The following is a 14,838-nucleotide window of genomic DNA, read 5'->3' as shown; positions in this document are numbered from 1 at the left end:
CTTAAATATGGGCCAGGTCCACGTATATGGTTAAAGGGAGTAGAGATTCTACTATAGCAAAGTGTCCTCTCTGCAGTTGGACTCATTCTAGTGAAATCCCTGATCCCGACTACTTAGATTGACTGCATTCATCTCTGCTATTGGCAAGCTCCATCTTCTATGTTGTTGTTTTTCTTGATTTAAAAATCAATATTGAGATTCCTCAAAACTTAAACATAAAATTACCATATGACACAGCAGTTGCACTCCTAAGTAATGAAAAATGGCACTAAGGCCTATGACCCTCCTGTTCCTGGCAGCACTATTGACAACTCACGTCTACCAACGGTTGCATGGAGAAACAAGTTTTGATATATCTTTACAATGGAATATTATTCAACCATAAAAATGAATAAAGGACTGATATATGCTACCATGTAGGTAAATCTATGTTTAAAACATTATGCTAAGTAAAAGAATCCAGACACAAAAGGTCGTATATTGGGTAATCCCGTTTATATGAAATATCCAGAATAGGTAAATCCATAGACACAGAACGTAGATTGGCAGTTGCCAGAGATGGGCAGTAGAGGGAAATGGGGAGGAGTCATTCAATGGGTGCAGTTTTATTTTGGGGTGATAAAAACGTTTTGGAATTAGAGGTGGTCATTGTACAACACTGTAAATCTACTAAGTGCTAATGGATTGTTCACATTAAAATGGCTAATTTTATGTTATGTGAATTCCATCTCAGTAAGAACTTACCAATGCTCTATCTGTTTTCACAATCTTTTGCAAGTGGTAAAGGCTCAATTTTCTTGGTTTTCACAGCATAACATACGTGTTTTTTGTCTTTTAGAGGCATATTATTTAAAGGGGAATCAAACATTGACCTCATGAAGAAAAAGACATAAGCCATAAAGATATTTGTATTAGTTCTTTAGAAAAATTCATAGTTGGATGATGTCTTTCAACAATTAATTACTTATTGTCTCTGAGACACCGTGCTAGTTACAAACAACCTGATTAGGTTTTTGGTGGGAAAGGAGTGTATGAAAGCTTGGAAATTTCTTTTCTTTTTATAGAACTAAGAGTATATTTTGGAGGAGTATACTGTGAAATAAAAAAATTAAACCTGAAGGATGAAATGATTGAAACATGACAGGAAAAACACTTTCTTATTATAACATAAAATCTGGCCCAGAAAGGGAGGATCCAGTTGGTATTTGATGTTTTTGAAATTACAAGACTCAGAAGCCTTCAAAATATTTTCTTATAACAATTCCTGGTTTGATACTTTCTGACTTTGGGTTGGTGATATGCGAGTAGTCTACATTTGGGAATGCTACTTTTAGGAGTACCCTACTCTTTTAGGGTGAACCCAGTGGAATTTTACGGGCCTCTGAGGCCAGTTCATTATAAACTCTGGAAGACTCCACCAGGGAGTTGGCATAACTTTGATTCTTTTACCCCTTTCAACTACCCTTCCTCCACTTTCTTCTCCTTCCCTGAAACACACTGGTTTTTATAAGAAATCCCCAGAATGGATATTGGCTTAACATATGGAGAGGAATTGATAAAGGTGTGTGTGTGTGTGTGTGTGTGTGTGTGTGTGTGTGTGTGTGTGTCTATGTGTATGTGTGTGTTTCACAGGGCTCCTTGAATTCTGCACATCAAGGCAAAAGCATCAATTTCTCTCTACTCCTAAATTCCCTTTTGAGTTCAGAATTTCAGTTTGCATTACCTAGAACTTAAAAAATGAGTTTATGGGAATGCAAGAGATGGAAATCCCAGAAAAGTTGTCTGGAAGCTATAAATGAAGACCAGGGCTGCTATTCTTTCCACCTTTTGGGAAATGTTGAATACATCTCTTTGGACAAAGTTACCTTTGCTACTATTTTCTTGGGACTGTAAGATTTTTTTTTTTTTAAGATTTTATTTGTTTATTTTAGAGAGAGAGAGAGACCATTAGGGGAGGAACAGTGGGGGAGGGAGAGGGACAGAGAAAGAATCTTGAGCAGACTCTGCACCTAGCTGGGACCTCAACACGGGGCTCCATCCGGCGACCCTGAGATCATGACCTGAGCTGAAACCGAGAGTTGGACGCCCAACCCACTGAGCCACCCAGATGCCCCAAGACCTTAATGAAGTAGATCTTAATGAGGTAATTAATGCTCTCACTAATGAAAAGAAGAAAATGATGCTGTGTTCTAAAGGTGCATAGGTTTGCATGACTTTATTCTGTCATCTCAGCAGATGGCAGTGTTTATCTTTTGTCAGATAAATTGTTGTTTCAAAAGCTATGAATGAGGAGTATAAAGAGTAAACTTTTTATTCTATGTCCTTTAAAGATCAGGGTTATGTGGGGATAAAAAACAATGCTCAGATTTTGGTATGGTTTAAACTTAGGACTATCTTGGCATATCTGGGGCAAATGACAGATCTCATTAATTTTGATGCAGTATAGAGACATTTTTCCATCTATGAGGACTCAGACCAGTAAGGTGAATGAGAGATAGTTCTTTTTTTCTCTATAGATCCCTCAACTGGAAACCAGTTTTAATTATTTTAAAACAACACAATCAATCTATCAAGGAACCCAACATTCAATTATGTCTTTTAATGGTAATACCTGATCAGAATATAACATGGATTCTTTTTATGTTTTAATAAAGTTTATTGTAACTTCATTGGGTTGAGAGTCTAAGAATTGTAAATACTTTGAATATTAGTTATTTTAACATAACCGTAAATCAAAAGGGTCACACTGGTTTGTGTTGAGTTATCAAAGACAAAATTAGGTCTCAAACTAAATTAACAAAGGCTGCTTATTCATAAATTTCTGGCAAAGTCATCTGCTATCACTTCCATTCCAGCAGGAGTTTAAAGTTGCAAAGGAGAGTCAGTTTCATAGAGTAAAAAGATGAAATACTGAGTCTCCGACAAGTGTTCTATTAGGATGGGTACTTTGGAAATGAGGTGGCTTTCTTAATTGGTCTTCAGCTCCTTGGTTGGCTCCAAGGAAGCATGCAAACAGCTTGAGGACATTTCAAAAGAAGGATTGCTCAATGTTGTGGGCAGAGGTTTTTTTGTTTGTTTGCTTGTTTTTTTGTTTTGTTTTTGTTTTTGTGGTGGCTATTTCCTGGAATAAATGGGGGGCAGTTATGTTTTGTTGTCATCAAACTGTCATAATACTCCTTATTTGGTGAGGAGGTGGCTGCCACAACAGCCAACTTCTCAGGAAGGACAGTATTTTGGAAATTAAAAACATGGATTCAGGAATCAGAATGCCTGTTTTAATATCCTGTTCAACTACTTCTTGGATGTGGGACTTTGTGAATTCAAACACCCCTTGACTGTTTTCTCATTTATAAAATAGGACTAACAATAGTATAGAGGGAGTTTGTGAGGATTAAGTAAGTTAACTGATGCATAATGAGGCTGACACATCATAAACATTCAATTAATGGCCAGCTAATATTATTTGTGGACACTGCTTCAATGACTTTGATTTAAAGGATTTAAGAATTAAGAAAGGATTTGCACATTCAAGGTAAATTTTCTTATTAATTTATTATGGTTCGGGGCATCCTTGCAATAGACAAACACCTTCTAATTCACCTTCTCCTAGGAAACTAACAGGGAATAAAATAAATGCAGGGAATATTTTGAGGGCTCATCTGTCGTGAATTCTCACGGATTCAGGCACGTGAATAAAATTTTGGTTCAGCTTAATAAACATGTTGTGTCCATGGCTCTGAATCAGCCCAGTTTTTCTGTATTTTTTCCCTTTTGCAAAACTGTGCACTTCTAAGTAAAGCCTTGTCCAGCCTGCACAGCCATGGAAATCACGGTTGAAGAAGATGCAAATGCCATTAATTAAGTAGAATTGCAAAATTCTCCTTGAAACCCTCCTCTCAGTACTTGAGAAGATGTTCTTATTAGGAAAATTAGAGGAAATTTATCAAATACTTCTCAAAAATATCTTAAAGGTGAAAACAGTCCCCAGGGTGTTCTCATGGGCCCATTACAATTTTAGTGACTTACACGTATTAGGGGAGTTGACAAATGCCCCCAGATTTGGATTTTAATCACTTATACTGTCGGTCAAAGAAGCCAGTGCCCCTTCAATAAAAGTGGCCACAGATATAGTTCTTATTTATTGTCACCTTCAGTGTGTTACCAGTAATGTTTCGGGTTTGGACTTATACCAAACGTGCAATAATCCCTTGGGATCTTTTGTGATGTGGTTCATTGGTTAGTATTTTTCATCATCTGAAGCACTTTGTTATTTGCAAGTATCTCTCAGACATGTTCTCATCTTTAATTACGGAAATAACAATTCGAGGAAGAATACCTGAATTTCTGCTCCATTTAGATATGGTTTTTCCCTGTTTTTCCAGAGGAGTGTATATTCCTGCAGTGGAAGATGATGCTGGGTGTTTTTCTCCAGGCAGGAGAAGACTTGTTTTCTAGGTGAGCCTGAGGCAAAAGGACATGTACAATTATTTTCTAGGCTAGAAAATCTCCAACGGGAAGTAGGGTAGCTGTTACAAGTTATTAACTCGTGGGCTATCACCATGAATAATCAAGTTGGGCGAGTCATATAAAATTGCCAATTTTGACAAATTTTGATCTCCAAAAAATAATTTCATATGGTTCACCCTAGTATATTGCTGTATGTGTGCAAGGTGAGCTTTTATGTCCATGTTTGTTCTCAAAAAGATTTTTTTTTAAGATTTTATTTATTTGACAGAAAGAGAGAGCACACATAGGTAGAGCAGCAGGTAGAGGGAGAGGGAGAAGCAGGCTCCCCGCTGAGCAGAGAGCCCGATGTGGGGCTCCATCCCAGGACCCTGGGATCACGGCCCGAGCCGAAGGCAGATGCTAAACCGACTGAGCCACCCAGGTGTCCCCTCAAAAAATTCTTCATGGTGGCCTGCAGTCCGATACTGCAGACTGGTGTCCTCCTCCTGCAGAGGGCAGAGGGCAGAGGGCAGAGGGCAGAGGGCAGGATTCCAAAAATGGCTGATGATAGATTGACCTACATGATCATGGGCGAGAACCCTCACTTAACATGGTGTGTGGCAAAGAGTGTGCACTTTGGGATGAGACAGTGTTCACCTCATCATTCTATTATCCTGGATAAGTCATTTCACCTTCCTGGGTTTGTTTCCTTATCCCTACGGTGGAAATATAACCAGAGACTGAAGTGAGATACTTCACATGAAGAAAAACCAGCTCAAAGGCTGTGCAATCGCTGGCAGTCAGTAAGCGTCCTTGACTTTGCATTGCTCCATTGAGAACGAGCCAGGTCAGGGTTGGACTCAATGCTGACTTGGGTGATGGGAAAGATGGTCTTGCATGAACTGCCCTTGTGGATGAGAGCAGGGACAGCTTCTCGGCCTTTCTGAAGGCCAGAGCCCTCCCTCCCCAAATGTGCTTCTCCCAGCCACTCAGATTTTACTGACTCCCTTGGGAAAAGCAGGTGGCCTATATTTAGAGTAGCATCAGCGGCTTTCTTATGCATTTGAGCTAATGCTTACAAGAATTAATCGCAAAAACTTTTTTAAGCATTGGCTAAATATAAACATTTTGTTTCAGAAAATCTTGTAAATATCTATAGGTCTTTCTGATTTGGTTTGAGAATGAGGATAGAAATCGAAGAATATGAATATATGTACATATATATATCTGAAAATAAGTCTGTCTTGAGGGAAGTCAGTTGCTGCAAAATATACATTATAACCTACATGGATAACTAATTAGTAATGAATCATGTTAGCCGGTGTCACCTTTAACTGTGAACAGCCTAAAGAGGTGATGTCATGTCAGGCATTCATATAGTTCACTGTTTAAGGACAAGGCCCAAATTTCCCATTCTTATGTTCCAAGGTATCTGTGAGCTGGTCTCAACGTACATTTCTGACCTGATCTTTCCTGCCTCTGTTATCCTAGATGTTATGGGATGAATTGCATCCCTCCAAAATTCATATGTTGACATCCTAATGCACTTCAGAATGCAATCAGAATGTAATTATATTTAGAGAGAAGGTCTTTAAAGAGATAATTACTTTAAGGTCTTTAAGATGATTCCAAATCCAATCTGACTGGTGTCCAGAGGAGAAATTTGTACACACAAAGAGACACCAGGGATGCACACGCACAGACACAAGACCACGTGAAGACATAGCAAGCAGGTGGCCAAGCTAAGTAGAGAAGCCCAGGGAGAAATTAAACCTGTCAACAGCTTGAGCTAGGACTTCCAGCCTCCAGAACTCTAAGAAATACATTTCTGCGTCTTAAGCCACCCAGTTTGTGGTGTTTTGTTATGGTAGCCTGAGCTGACTAATACAGCAGATAATGAGTCCGCTCATCAGGTCTCCAAATACGTGCCAGACTTTCCTCTCTCTGTAATTTTACTTTTACTTACTGTTTTAGTCCACTCGGCTACTATGAAAAAATATCATAGACACTGGGGGGTGGGGGTGGGACTATAAATACCAGAAATTTATTTCTCGCAGCTCCAGAGGCTGGCAAATCTAAGATCAAGCCACCAGCAGATGCAGTGTCTGGTGACAGCCTACTTCTTGTTCATAGATGGCCATTTTTTTGATGTGTCCTCATATGGTGATGGGGCAAGGGAGCTCTCTGGGGTCTCTTTTATAAGGGCATATGATCCCATTAATGAGGGCTCTACCTTCAAGACCTAGTTATCACCCAGAGGCCCCACCTCCTAATACCTCACATTGGGGGTTAGTTTTCAACATATGAATTTTAGGGGGGGGGACACTCATCTACCCTAAAACTCCTTTTCTTTTATCTCTGGCTGGTCAATCTTCCCCCCACCATGTTTTACACTTTACCCCAGATATCATTTCTTCCTTGAACTCTTCTTTGATCCTTCCCACCCATCCTTACCCCTCCAAGGTAGAAAAGGTCTCACTCCCAAATTTCATTTGTGCATGCCTATTTTATAATTTTAAATTCTGTTATTCCTGAAAATAGAGGCTAGGTTTCCAGAATTTGGGCTGAAGACGGGAAAGATGAAAGGACTATGGGGCCATCAGAAGTCATCGTGGTTTGTTTTTAGAATGAGCAAGGCTTATGCCCGATTTTAGACTGAGAAATTGTTCTAGTGGCAAAAGGACGGTTGAAGAGTTAGACGGAAATTGAAACTTGCTGGAACCAAGTGTTAAAGGAGACAGAAGAGGTGGTCAAAGAACAGACAGAAGGAGGGGTTGACATTGAAAGAAAAACAGCTCATGTTCTGAAACTGGAGGGGACAATGTGGGGAAGAAACTAGTTTGCTAATTTTGTGGTTTATTATTTCTAAAATCATGAAGAGCATGAGCTCCAGAGCCTGATTCCTAAGTCCCTTCACTCATCATGCTGGATCTGTGACCCAGATGGCTTTTAAATTCTGTTCAGTCTTAGTGTTTCCAGGTCCGCAGTGGGCAAAATTGTCACTGTCATCAAGGATTAAATGAATAACACGTGTAAAGTAGTGAGCACAGAACCCAACAACAGTGATAACAGTAATTCTTATTACTATGTTAGTGCCCTCCTGTCAAAGAACAGATTGGGTTGATTGCTCTTTGGAGGGAGAATGCACTCCCCTGGGGAATCGTGGAGCCTCTCAGAAAGGGAATGTTAGAAAGGATTTATTACAGGATTTGGGATTGTGTTAGGTTCTTTGGCGGAGTGTTTAGGGACTTTGCTCTTTGTTCTAGATTGGATGCTGTAAGGAAGTGGGGGTAATGCTGTGATTGGGTTTATCCATCAATTTTATGCAAGGCACCACTCATACTAGCCAGGAGAGGGGGCCCTGTGGTCATTTTGGGGCTTGAACAGGGCTCCTATTTTAGCTGTGTTCAGACTTATAATGGAGGGGTTTTGTTTTTGTCTTGATGTCAAGGCAGTTGCAACACCAGGACCTGGCTGATAAATGCCTGAGGACCTGGGTTTCTGTAGGGTTGTCTGCTGAGAATGAGGTGCTTAGAGACTGAGGGGTGTTGACCACCCTTTTTTTTTTTTTTTTAATGATAGTTACTGAAGAAAATCAGAAAGGCTGTTGGGCGGCCCCAAAGCTGTGACCTTAGATGTCTGTAGCCATGTGTGCTGCGATTGTGTGATTCCCAAGGTGTTTGGCTGCACAGCACAGGTGTGGAGAGGCACATCCTACAAGTGGTTCTGGCCTAGGGTTGACAGAAGGACTAGGGCACAAAGACAAGAGTGAGAGTTGAGAGGGTGGTGAGCACAGATCTGTTGCTATGTTGTGATGTATGGGAAATGCCGTGAACAGAGACAGGAGATGAGCGGACTAACCACCAGGAGAAGAGTCGTTTAGAAAACTGTCCAGTAGAAGCCCTTCTGAGTAATGAGAAGCTCCCTGGCTAGAAAGAGTCCAGGGCATTGACAGTGAGAAGGTCGGGGGTGAAAATGGAAAATCTGCATTGCCAAGTCAACCAAGCAGGTAGACTGAAGTCTCCTTGCACTGGGAATGGCCGGCAATCCTTGTACAGACGGAGGAAAAGATAACTCCAAACTTTGCCGTGAAAGAGAGGAGAAGGCATGGGGGTCAACACTCAGAAACGAAGACCCTTTGCTCTTCTCTGCTCCTGCTTTTATTGGTCCTTCAAGATAATCACAAATCCTTTATCACTGTTTCTCAAGCACGTGATGTGTGACAAGGGGGTCTTACTGAAACTGGGAGGATTTATGGGAAAGATATGCTAAGATATGCTAATTTGCATCGCCTACTAAACATAGCCTAGGGGACAACGCATTCTTCTTTTAGATCACAAGTGCGGCTCTTTGGGCTAAGAAGGCTTCAGGGAAGGCAAATCCCCGTGGCATTCCAAAGGCAGAGTGGTCATGAGGACCCCGGCATTCCAAAGGTCTATGCCCTTCTGCAAAACCCTCCCTTGCCCCCAGCGGCCTCTGTGTTACGTTTTAGCAAGCCAGGTGTCATGGCTGATTTCATGCTCTACATTATCCCCAACGTCCTTGGGCTACTTTGAATTTGTCAGTCTGTCTGTCTCTTCTAAGACAGGATGCAAGTGAGGTGATGAGTTCTCCTGCCTCTGTCCACAACAACCCTCACCTTTCCCTCCTCGGATGGGTGACATTCTCTCATATCCCATTTTTAGAGTATGTTCCACTTCGACGGGAAAGGATACCCTCTTGCACTGGTTTGCCATATGGCCCCTCCCCCAGCATCTCCGAGATTTTTTTATGATGGAGTATTTCATTTTGCGTCCTCTCCTCAGGGCTCTGGCACGCGGTCATGGAGGAGAGAAGAGGTCAGGGGAAGACCTGGTAAGCCAGGTCCACAGTTTTTACAGAACTCTCTCCTCTATCAGGGATGAATTGCCTTTGGAACAAACCTCAAAACCCTTAGGAGGCCGCCTCTCAGGACCTCAGGAGCATAATCATTGCCTCTCATGCTGGGCCCGCCACCAGTAGACAGTCTGCTCTTTATCCTGAACTTCTCCAGAATGCGGGGTGGTAGAGAGCTCTCAGTAGTGAATGATTGACGGGCTGGTTAAATGACTAAACTAATACTGAATGTGGCCTGTTACTTTAGCACTGATTTTCAACAGATGTTTATGGGGACATTAGCTATTCTTTAGGGGTTTCTTAAAGGCATCCACACCAGTGATCGAGAACCCTGTCCTCCACATCTTTCTTTACCAAAGGAACTTAGCTTTTTTGTTCTTCCTGATTTTAGCCCACAAATAAAATACATTCAGAGAATGGTTGTTGAGTCTTTAAGAGAGAGAGACAGAGAGCCACCACTGGCTAAGGGATTGAAGTTCTGCATTTAATCATGCAAAATCTGGCCATGATTGATTCTTCCCAATTCATTTTCTTCTATTTGCTCACATAAATTCCTTGTCTAGTCTAGCTTATATAATGTGTCTGCACCAGCCATTTCCGGTCTCCATATTTTTGCTCCCTGAATCTCCATCCTCTGACCTCAGCTCATGCAAGTCTTCCTTGATCCCTATGCCTGGATATGCTCTCTCCTTATGCTGAGCTCCATAGCATTTATTATGCCTCATGGCCCACACTTTATGTTGCATACTTTACTTCCCCGACCAGATGGTTCATTCATTCACTTACTCACTTGATAAGTGTTCGTTGGTGCCTGTTAGGGACCATGCATGTGGCTAGGTACTGAGATTCATAATGCATAACACAGATACCTCTGCCTTCAGAGTATGTAGTTGTCTTGTTTTATACATGTTTTGATATTGATAAAATTTTCATCATCCTTGGAAGTAAATACCTATATAAATTAGAAATAATTATTTTAATTAAAAAATGGGTGCTTACTGAAGCCATTGGAATACTTGAAGTTGCCTTCCTGGATTGTACACCTGTCATGGGCAAGTGCCATGTATTAGTTAGTCGTCAATCAGGGTAGATAAGGTCAAGCTGCAGTTAAATAAAGAAGGCCCCCAATTCTCAGGAAGTTAATAAACAGAAATTTATTTATCACTTATGCAAAGTCTGCTATGGGTCTAGGCAACTGTCCAGGGAGGCCATTCTCCCTGATGGCTCATTAGTAAGATCTAGTTGATTTGGCTTAGTATCTCTGCATTTAGCCTAATAACTGGCACATAGTAAAAGCTTACTCGATATTCAGCGAATTCACATACCTTGTTTTCTTCTCTTTTAAATATTGTGTGTGATTTTGTGTATGTGTACATAGTGGATCTACTTTTCCTCTCCAGGCAGGTGCTTCTCAGTTCATTAGTTCTGCAGGTCTACAGCTCCACAAATTTGTGACTCCTGGGAGTAAAAGTACAGAGACCTATCACAGTGAGGCCACTGTGATCACAACCACGGTGACAGCATCGGTAGAGAGAAGCTCCCTGTGATACAACAGGCACCCAACTACCCACTGACCCTCATCTCTTCAGACTTTCTCTTTTAGACCCCATAAAAAGGCAAAGCCCCCTTCCAGAAAGTCCCCCATTAAAAGGTCTATTTGTTTAGTGGGGTGCCTGAGGCCTGCCCCTCACTGTAAGGCAAATCAATAGCACTGCTTGCCTTGCCTCTGGTTCCTGGCAGCTGGCTGCAGGGGGCCCATGGGTAGGGACCAGAGTGGGACCAGGCAGGAGCCATCTGAGTGCAGCCTTGGATCTGACAGCCCAGAGAAGGGCTGGAGTAGTAAGGATGGGGCCGAGGTTGAAAATGGGCCTTGTGTGAACCTTAACCCCAACCTGCTCACCTTGGAGGAGCCCTGAGCAAGAAACCTGGCTATATCAAACTGCACAAGATCGGGGCAGCCCAGAACATCTCCAGGAGGATTGCCACATCCCAGAACCTTCTCCATCTCACTACTGACAACCTTGTCCTGAACCTAGGATGAAAGTTTTACCCGGGGCAGTGACAGCCTCATCAAGGATAAGAAATGAGCCTGGTGACCAGGAACTTCACTCCCGGAGAAGAAGCGGGTCTGTTTCTCCCTCTCCCGCCAGCTTGGGGTGCAGCACACCCCTATCCTAGCCCCCGTATCAAGCAGTGGTCCCTTCTGCCTCTGTCATCCCAACCCTTTTAGGATGAAAAAGGCTTGACCAATTTCCCAGGGGAAAGATTTTGCTCCTCCCTGTGTCGGCCAAAGGTGTTGGGACAGTGTGATTTCTGACTGATTCCCTACAGTGTTGGCTCCTCCTTCCAGGTTGGGAGTCAATAAACACCATCCCAGGAATTCTCAATAAATTTTTATTACTTATGCTGAAAAAAAGAAAAAAAAAAAGTCTGTTTGCAATGAACCTGGCTAGGTTCCGCAGAGAATCCACAGTGCAGTTCCAGGATTCCTTCCCTGGTTAGATAAATAACACTGGCCAGCACTGTCACCACACATCCCACATCTGAGGATTGGAGCCTTGCCTAAAAAGGAAGACAGGCTGTCCTATGGTCAGGGCCTCTCAAGAATCTGCAAACTTCTGCATTTCCCAGCGCTTCCTATGTGGGGTCAGAGAAATTCTGACCAACAGACTTTTAGAGGGTGAACTTCCCATGAACCTCCCTCCAGGACAAATGAGAATAAGAACATTTCTGTAGTAGAGTGGCATTGGGGCAGACACATCTTTATCTAGATGTTAAATTTTCATTGGAGGGCGCCTGGGTGGCTCAGTTGGTTAAGCGACTGCCTTCGGCTCAGGTCATGATCCTGGAGTCCCGGGATCGAGTCCCACATCGGGCTCCCTGCTCAGCAAGGAGTCTGCTTCTCCCTCTGACCCTCTTCCCTCTCGTGCTCTCTATCTCTCATTCTCTCTCTCTCAAATAAATAAATAAAATCTTTAAAAAAAATTTTCATTGGAAATACCTGATTTATATTAGATTTCATAAAATTTCCAGTTGAAAAAGTTAGGCTCACATATGTAAGTTGTTCCAGCCATATTTGAAAGTTTCCCAATAACTAAATTGGATACCAAATAATCATTTTCCTTTATAGTTGCACCCACATTGACAGACTTGGTTCATTTTTATTGGAAGAATTGATTTGGCTTTGAAACAAAAGCATCTGTTTCAAAATTACATTTGTCCAAGTTAAGTAAATTCATTAATCCTGCTATCAACTCCTTATTATTAAACATCAAATTAATAAGTAAAATCAAAACTTGACTTCCTTAAGTTGCACTACCCACATTTTAAATACTCAATAGCCATAGGTGACTACCGGCTACTATATTGGAGAGTGTAGATTTGGAGACATCATCTCTGAATAATGCAATCAGATGGATATACAACAGTTATTCTGTAGCCAAACCAAGGCAGTGGCCAAGGTCAAGGTGGTTAACAGCCTTTACCTTTCCTTTGTCGGATTGGAAGTCTTGCAGCTTATGGGTAGACTGATTCTAGTTTGTCTTGAGCCACGGAGCTGCCAACCTCCTGGTAGTCTGGGGTTTGCACCTATCACCCAGTATCTTTTGTGCGAGGGACCCTCAAATGTTTGTTCAATGGTTGCCAAGTTCATCTAGTGCTTAGTTGAATCTTGCTTCACCTTGAGAGATTTTTTTTTAACATTTACTCAATGAAAAGGAAGGTTGAAGTACTCATTAACTCTTCCAATTTGCTGCATGAACTTGATACTCTTTATGCATAAATTTAGCCTTTCCACTTCTAAAATGGTACCATCTAAAAGCAAATTAAGGCAAGACCGATGAAGCATTCTAGGCAATATTTGAACTTGGCCTCCTGACTTTTTTTTTTTTTTTGGCCTGGTTCATGTCTGTGATTTAATTAATTTGGAAGTTAAGTCAAAGAGGAGCTTAGTGTGAATTCAAAGAAATTTTCAGCTTGAGGCACCTTGTTTTTTCAGATATCTAGTTTGAAAAATGTAGTTTTGATTTTTAAATATAATTTAAATACTTAACTCTATCAAAAATCACAATGACAAATGTGTACGGTGTGGAAATGCATTTCTTAAAAGAAGCTGCCCTAAATTACTTTAGCAATCTCTTTTGATAAATCTTCGGCCACTTGTGTATATTATTAAGAGATCAACAAGCAGGAAACATATAATTTTAGCTGGGTTAAAGTCTTTAGTTTTAAAATAAGGAAGACAGATGAGTAACAGAGGCATTTTAGATACAGCCTGGTCTGACCAATGAGCCATCACAGAGCTCTAGAAGATTGTTCCTTTGTGCTTGGGTCTTCTGATAAAAGTCTCCAGTTTGAAGCAATGGATTCATAGACTATTGTTTATGCTTCTGCCATAATTCTGTGTGGCCCTTTTGTATCAAGAACCAGCATTTCTTCTTAGGAAATATCCAACTCGTATACACACACACACACACACACACACACACACACATACTTTGGGTAATTATAAAATTGCACAGGATAAAAGAGAGAGAAAGATATCATTGACCACAACAAAAAAGAAGTAAGGAAGGTACAAAGAACTTTAAGCCTTTGTGTATTGTAGTTTTTGGTATACAAGACTGCTTTTCTGGGGATGTTGTGCTTAGCTTTGGTGTTCCCAGAATGCCTGAGTACAGTGAGGTTCAGGTGTTTATTTAACAATGAAAGTGGCGTTCAAATTAAATCTGTCAGGCAGCCAAGTCCATCATCAAAGGTTTAACTATTCTTACAGGGTCCTTAGAGGATATTTTACATGGGATTGTGAAAGTTAACATTTCTATACTCCTTTTGCGTGAGCCTGACAATCTTCAGATTTTCTCTCTTGGTGTTCATATTGAGATCTGAACCAAGAGGCACATAAAAACCAATAACAACTCTATTTATTACCAGAAAGGACCCTCAAATGGCAGGCTTCAATTCTAACATATTTTTCTTTTCTGCAGGAATAATTGATGAGAGTTAAAACATCTACAGGGCACATCTTCTTGTAAGGGCCACCTGATGTTTTCCATGAAAGAAAATATATTTGCAGGGGTGCCTGGGTGGCTCAGTCAGTTAAGCATCTGACTCTTGATTTTGGCTCAGGTCATGATCTCAGGTTTGTGGGATCAAGCCTTATGTCAGGCTCTGAGCTCACCAGGGAGTCTGCTTGAGATTCTTTCCCTCTGCCCCTCCCCCTGCTCATGCTGGATCTCTTGCTCTTTGTCTCTCAAATAAATAAACAAATCTTAAAAAAAAGAAGTTAAAAAAAAGAAAGTATATTTGTAAACCAGGAATGACAAGGGGCTTGAGAGGCTGGAACACCCCCACAATGGCCAAAAGCTCTTTTAACTAAACACAAACGATCTGTAAAGTTAATGTGTTTTTGCCATATGATAAGATTTTTTTCCCTACTAAACTGTACTTCTTATATGGAAATTCTGAAGCAGTCAATGTTTGCATGCTTAAATGAGTATCTGTTATAAAATATATTTT

General features: G+C 41.2%; 1 protein-coding gene and 1 non-coding gene across 5 annotated transcripts in view; both read left to right on the top strand.

Moving 5' to 3' along the window:
- DAW1 (dynein assembly factor with WD repeats 1) overlaps positions 1-14,838 on the top strand; it is a 194,094-nt gene that overhangs the window by 56,344 nt on the left and 122,912 nt on the right. The window contains exons 13-14 of one of the 4 annotated variants that reach the window (XM_073877625.1): positions 4,383-4,455; positions 14,307-14,331. The exons of 1 other annotated variant lie outside the window; for it this stretch is intronic. In XM_073877625.1, coding sequence (XP_073733726.1) covers positions 4,383-4,455; positions 14,307-14,316 — 83 coding nt within the window. In that variant the 3' untranslated portion in view covers positions 14,317-14,331. Of the gene's footprint in view, positions 1-4,382; positions 4,456-9,251; positions 9,301-10,721; positions 10,901-14,306; positions 14,332-14,838 lie in introns of those variants that run through there. 2 more of the 4 variants (XM_073877627.1, XM_073877642.1) reach the window with 2 other exon arrangements.
- Positions 10,921-11,139, top strand: LOC112808104 (small nucleolar RNA U89). Its single transcript, XR_003204261.1, has one exon. It is a non-coding gene; the product is annotated as a small nucleolar RNA U89 (small nucleolar RNA).

The sequence above is a fragment of the Callorhinus ursinus genome, unplaced genomic scaffold (genome assembly GCF_003265705.2).
Source record: "Callorhinus ursinus isolate GAN/ISIS: 27379988/994484 unplaced genomic scaffold, GSC_fseal_2.0 scaffold2, whole genome shotgun sequence".
NCBI lineage: Eukaryota > Metazoa > Chordata > Mammalia > Carnivora > Otariidae > Callorhinus > Callorhinus ursinus.
The sequence above is the reverse complement of the archived record's forward strand: the minus strand, read 5'-3'. Positions and strand labels throughout refer to the sequence as shown.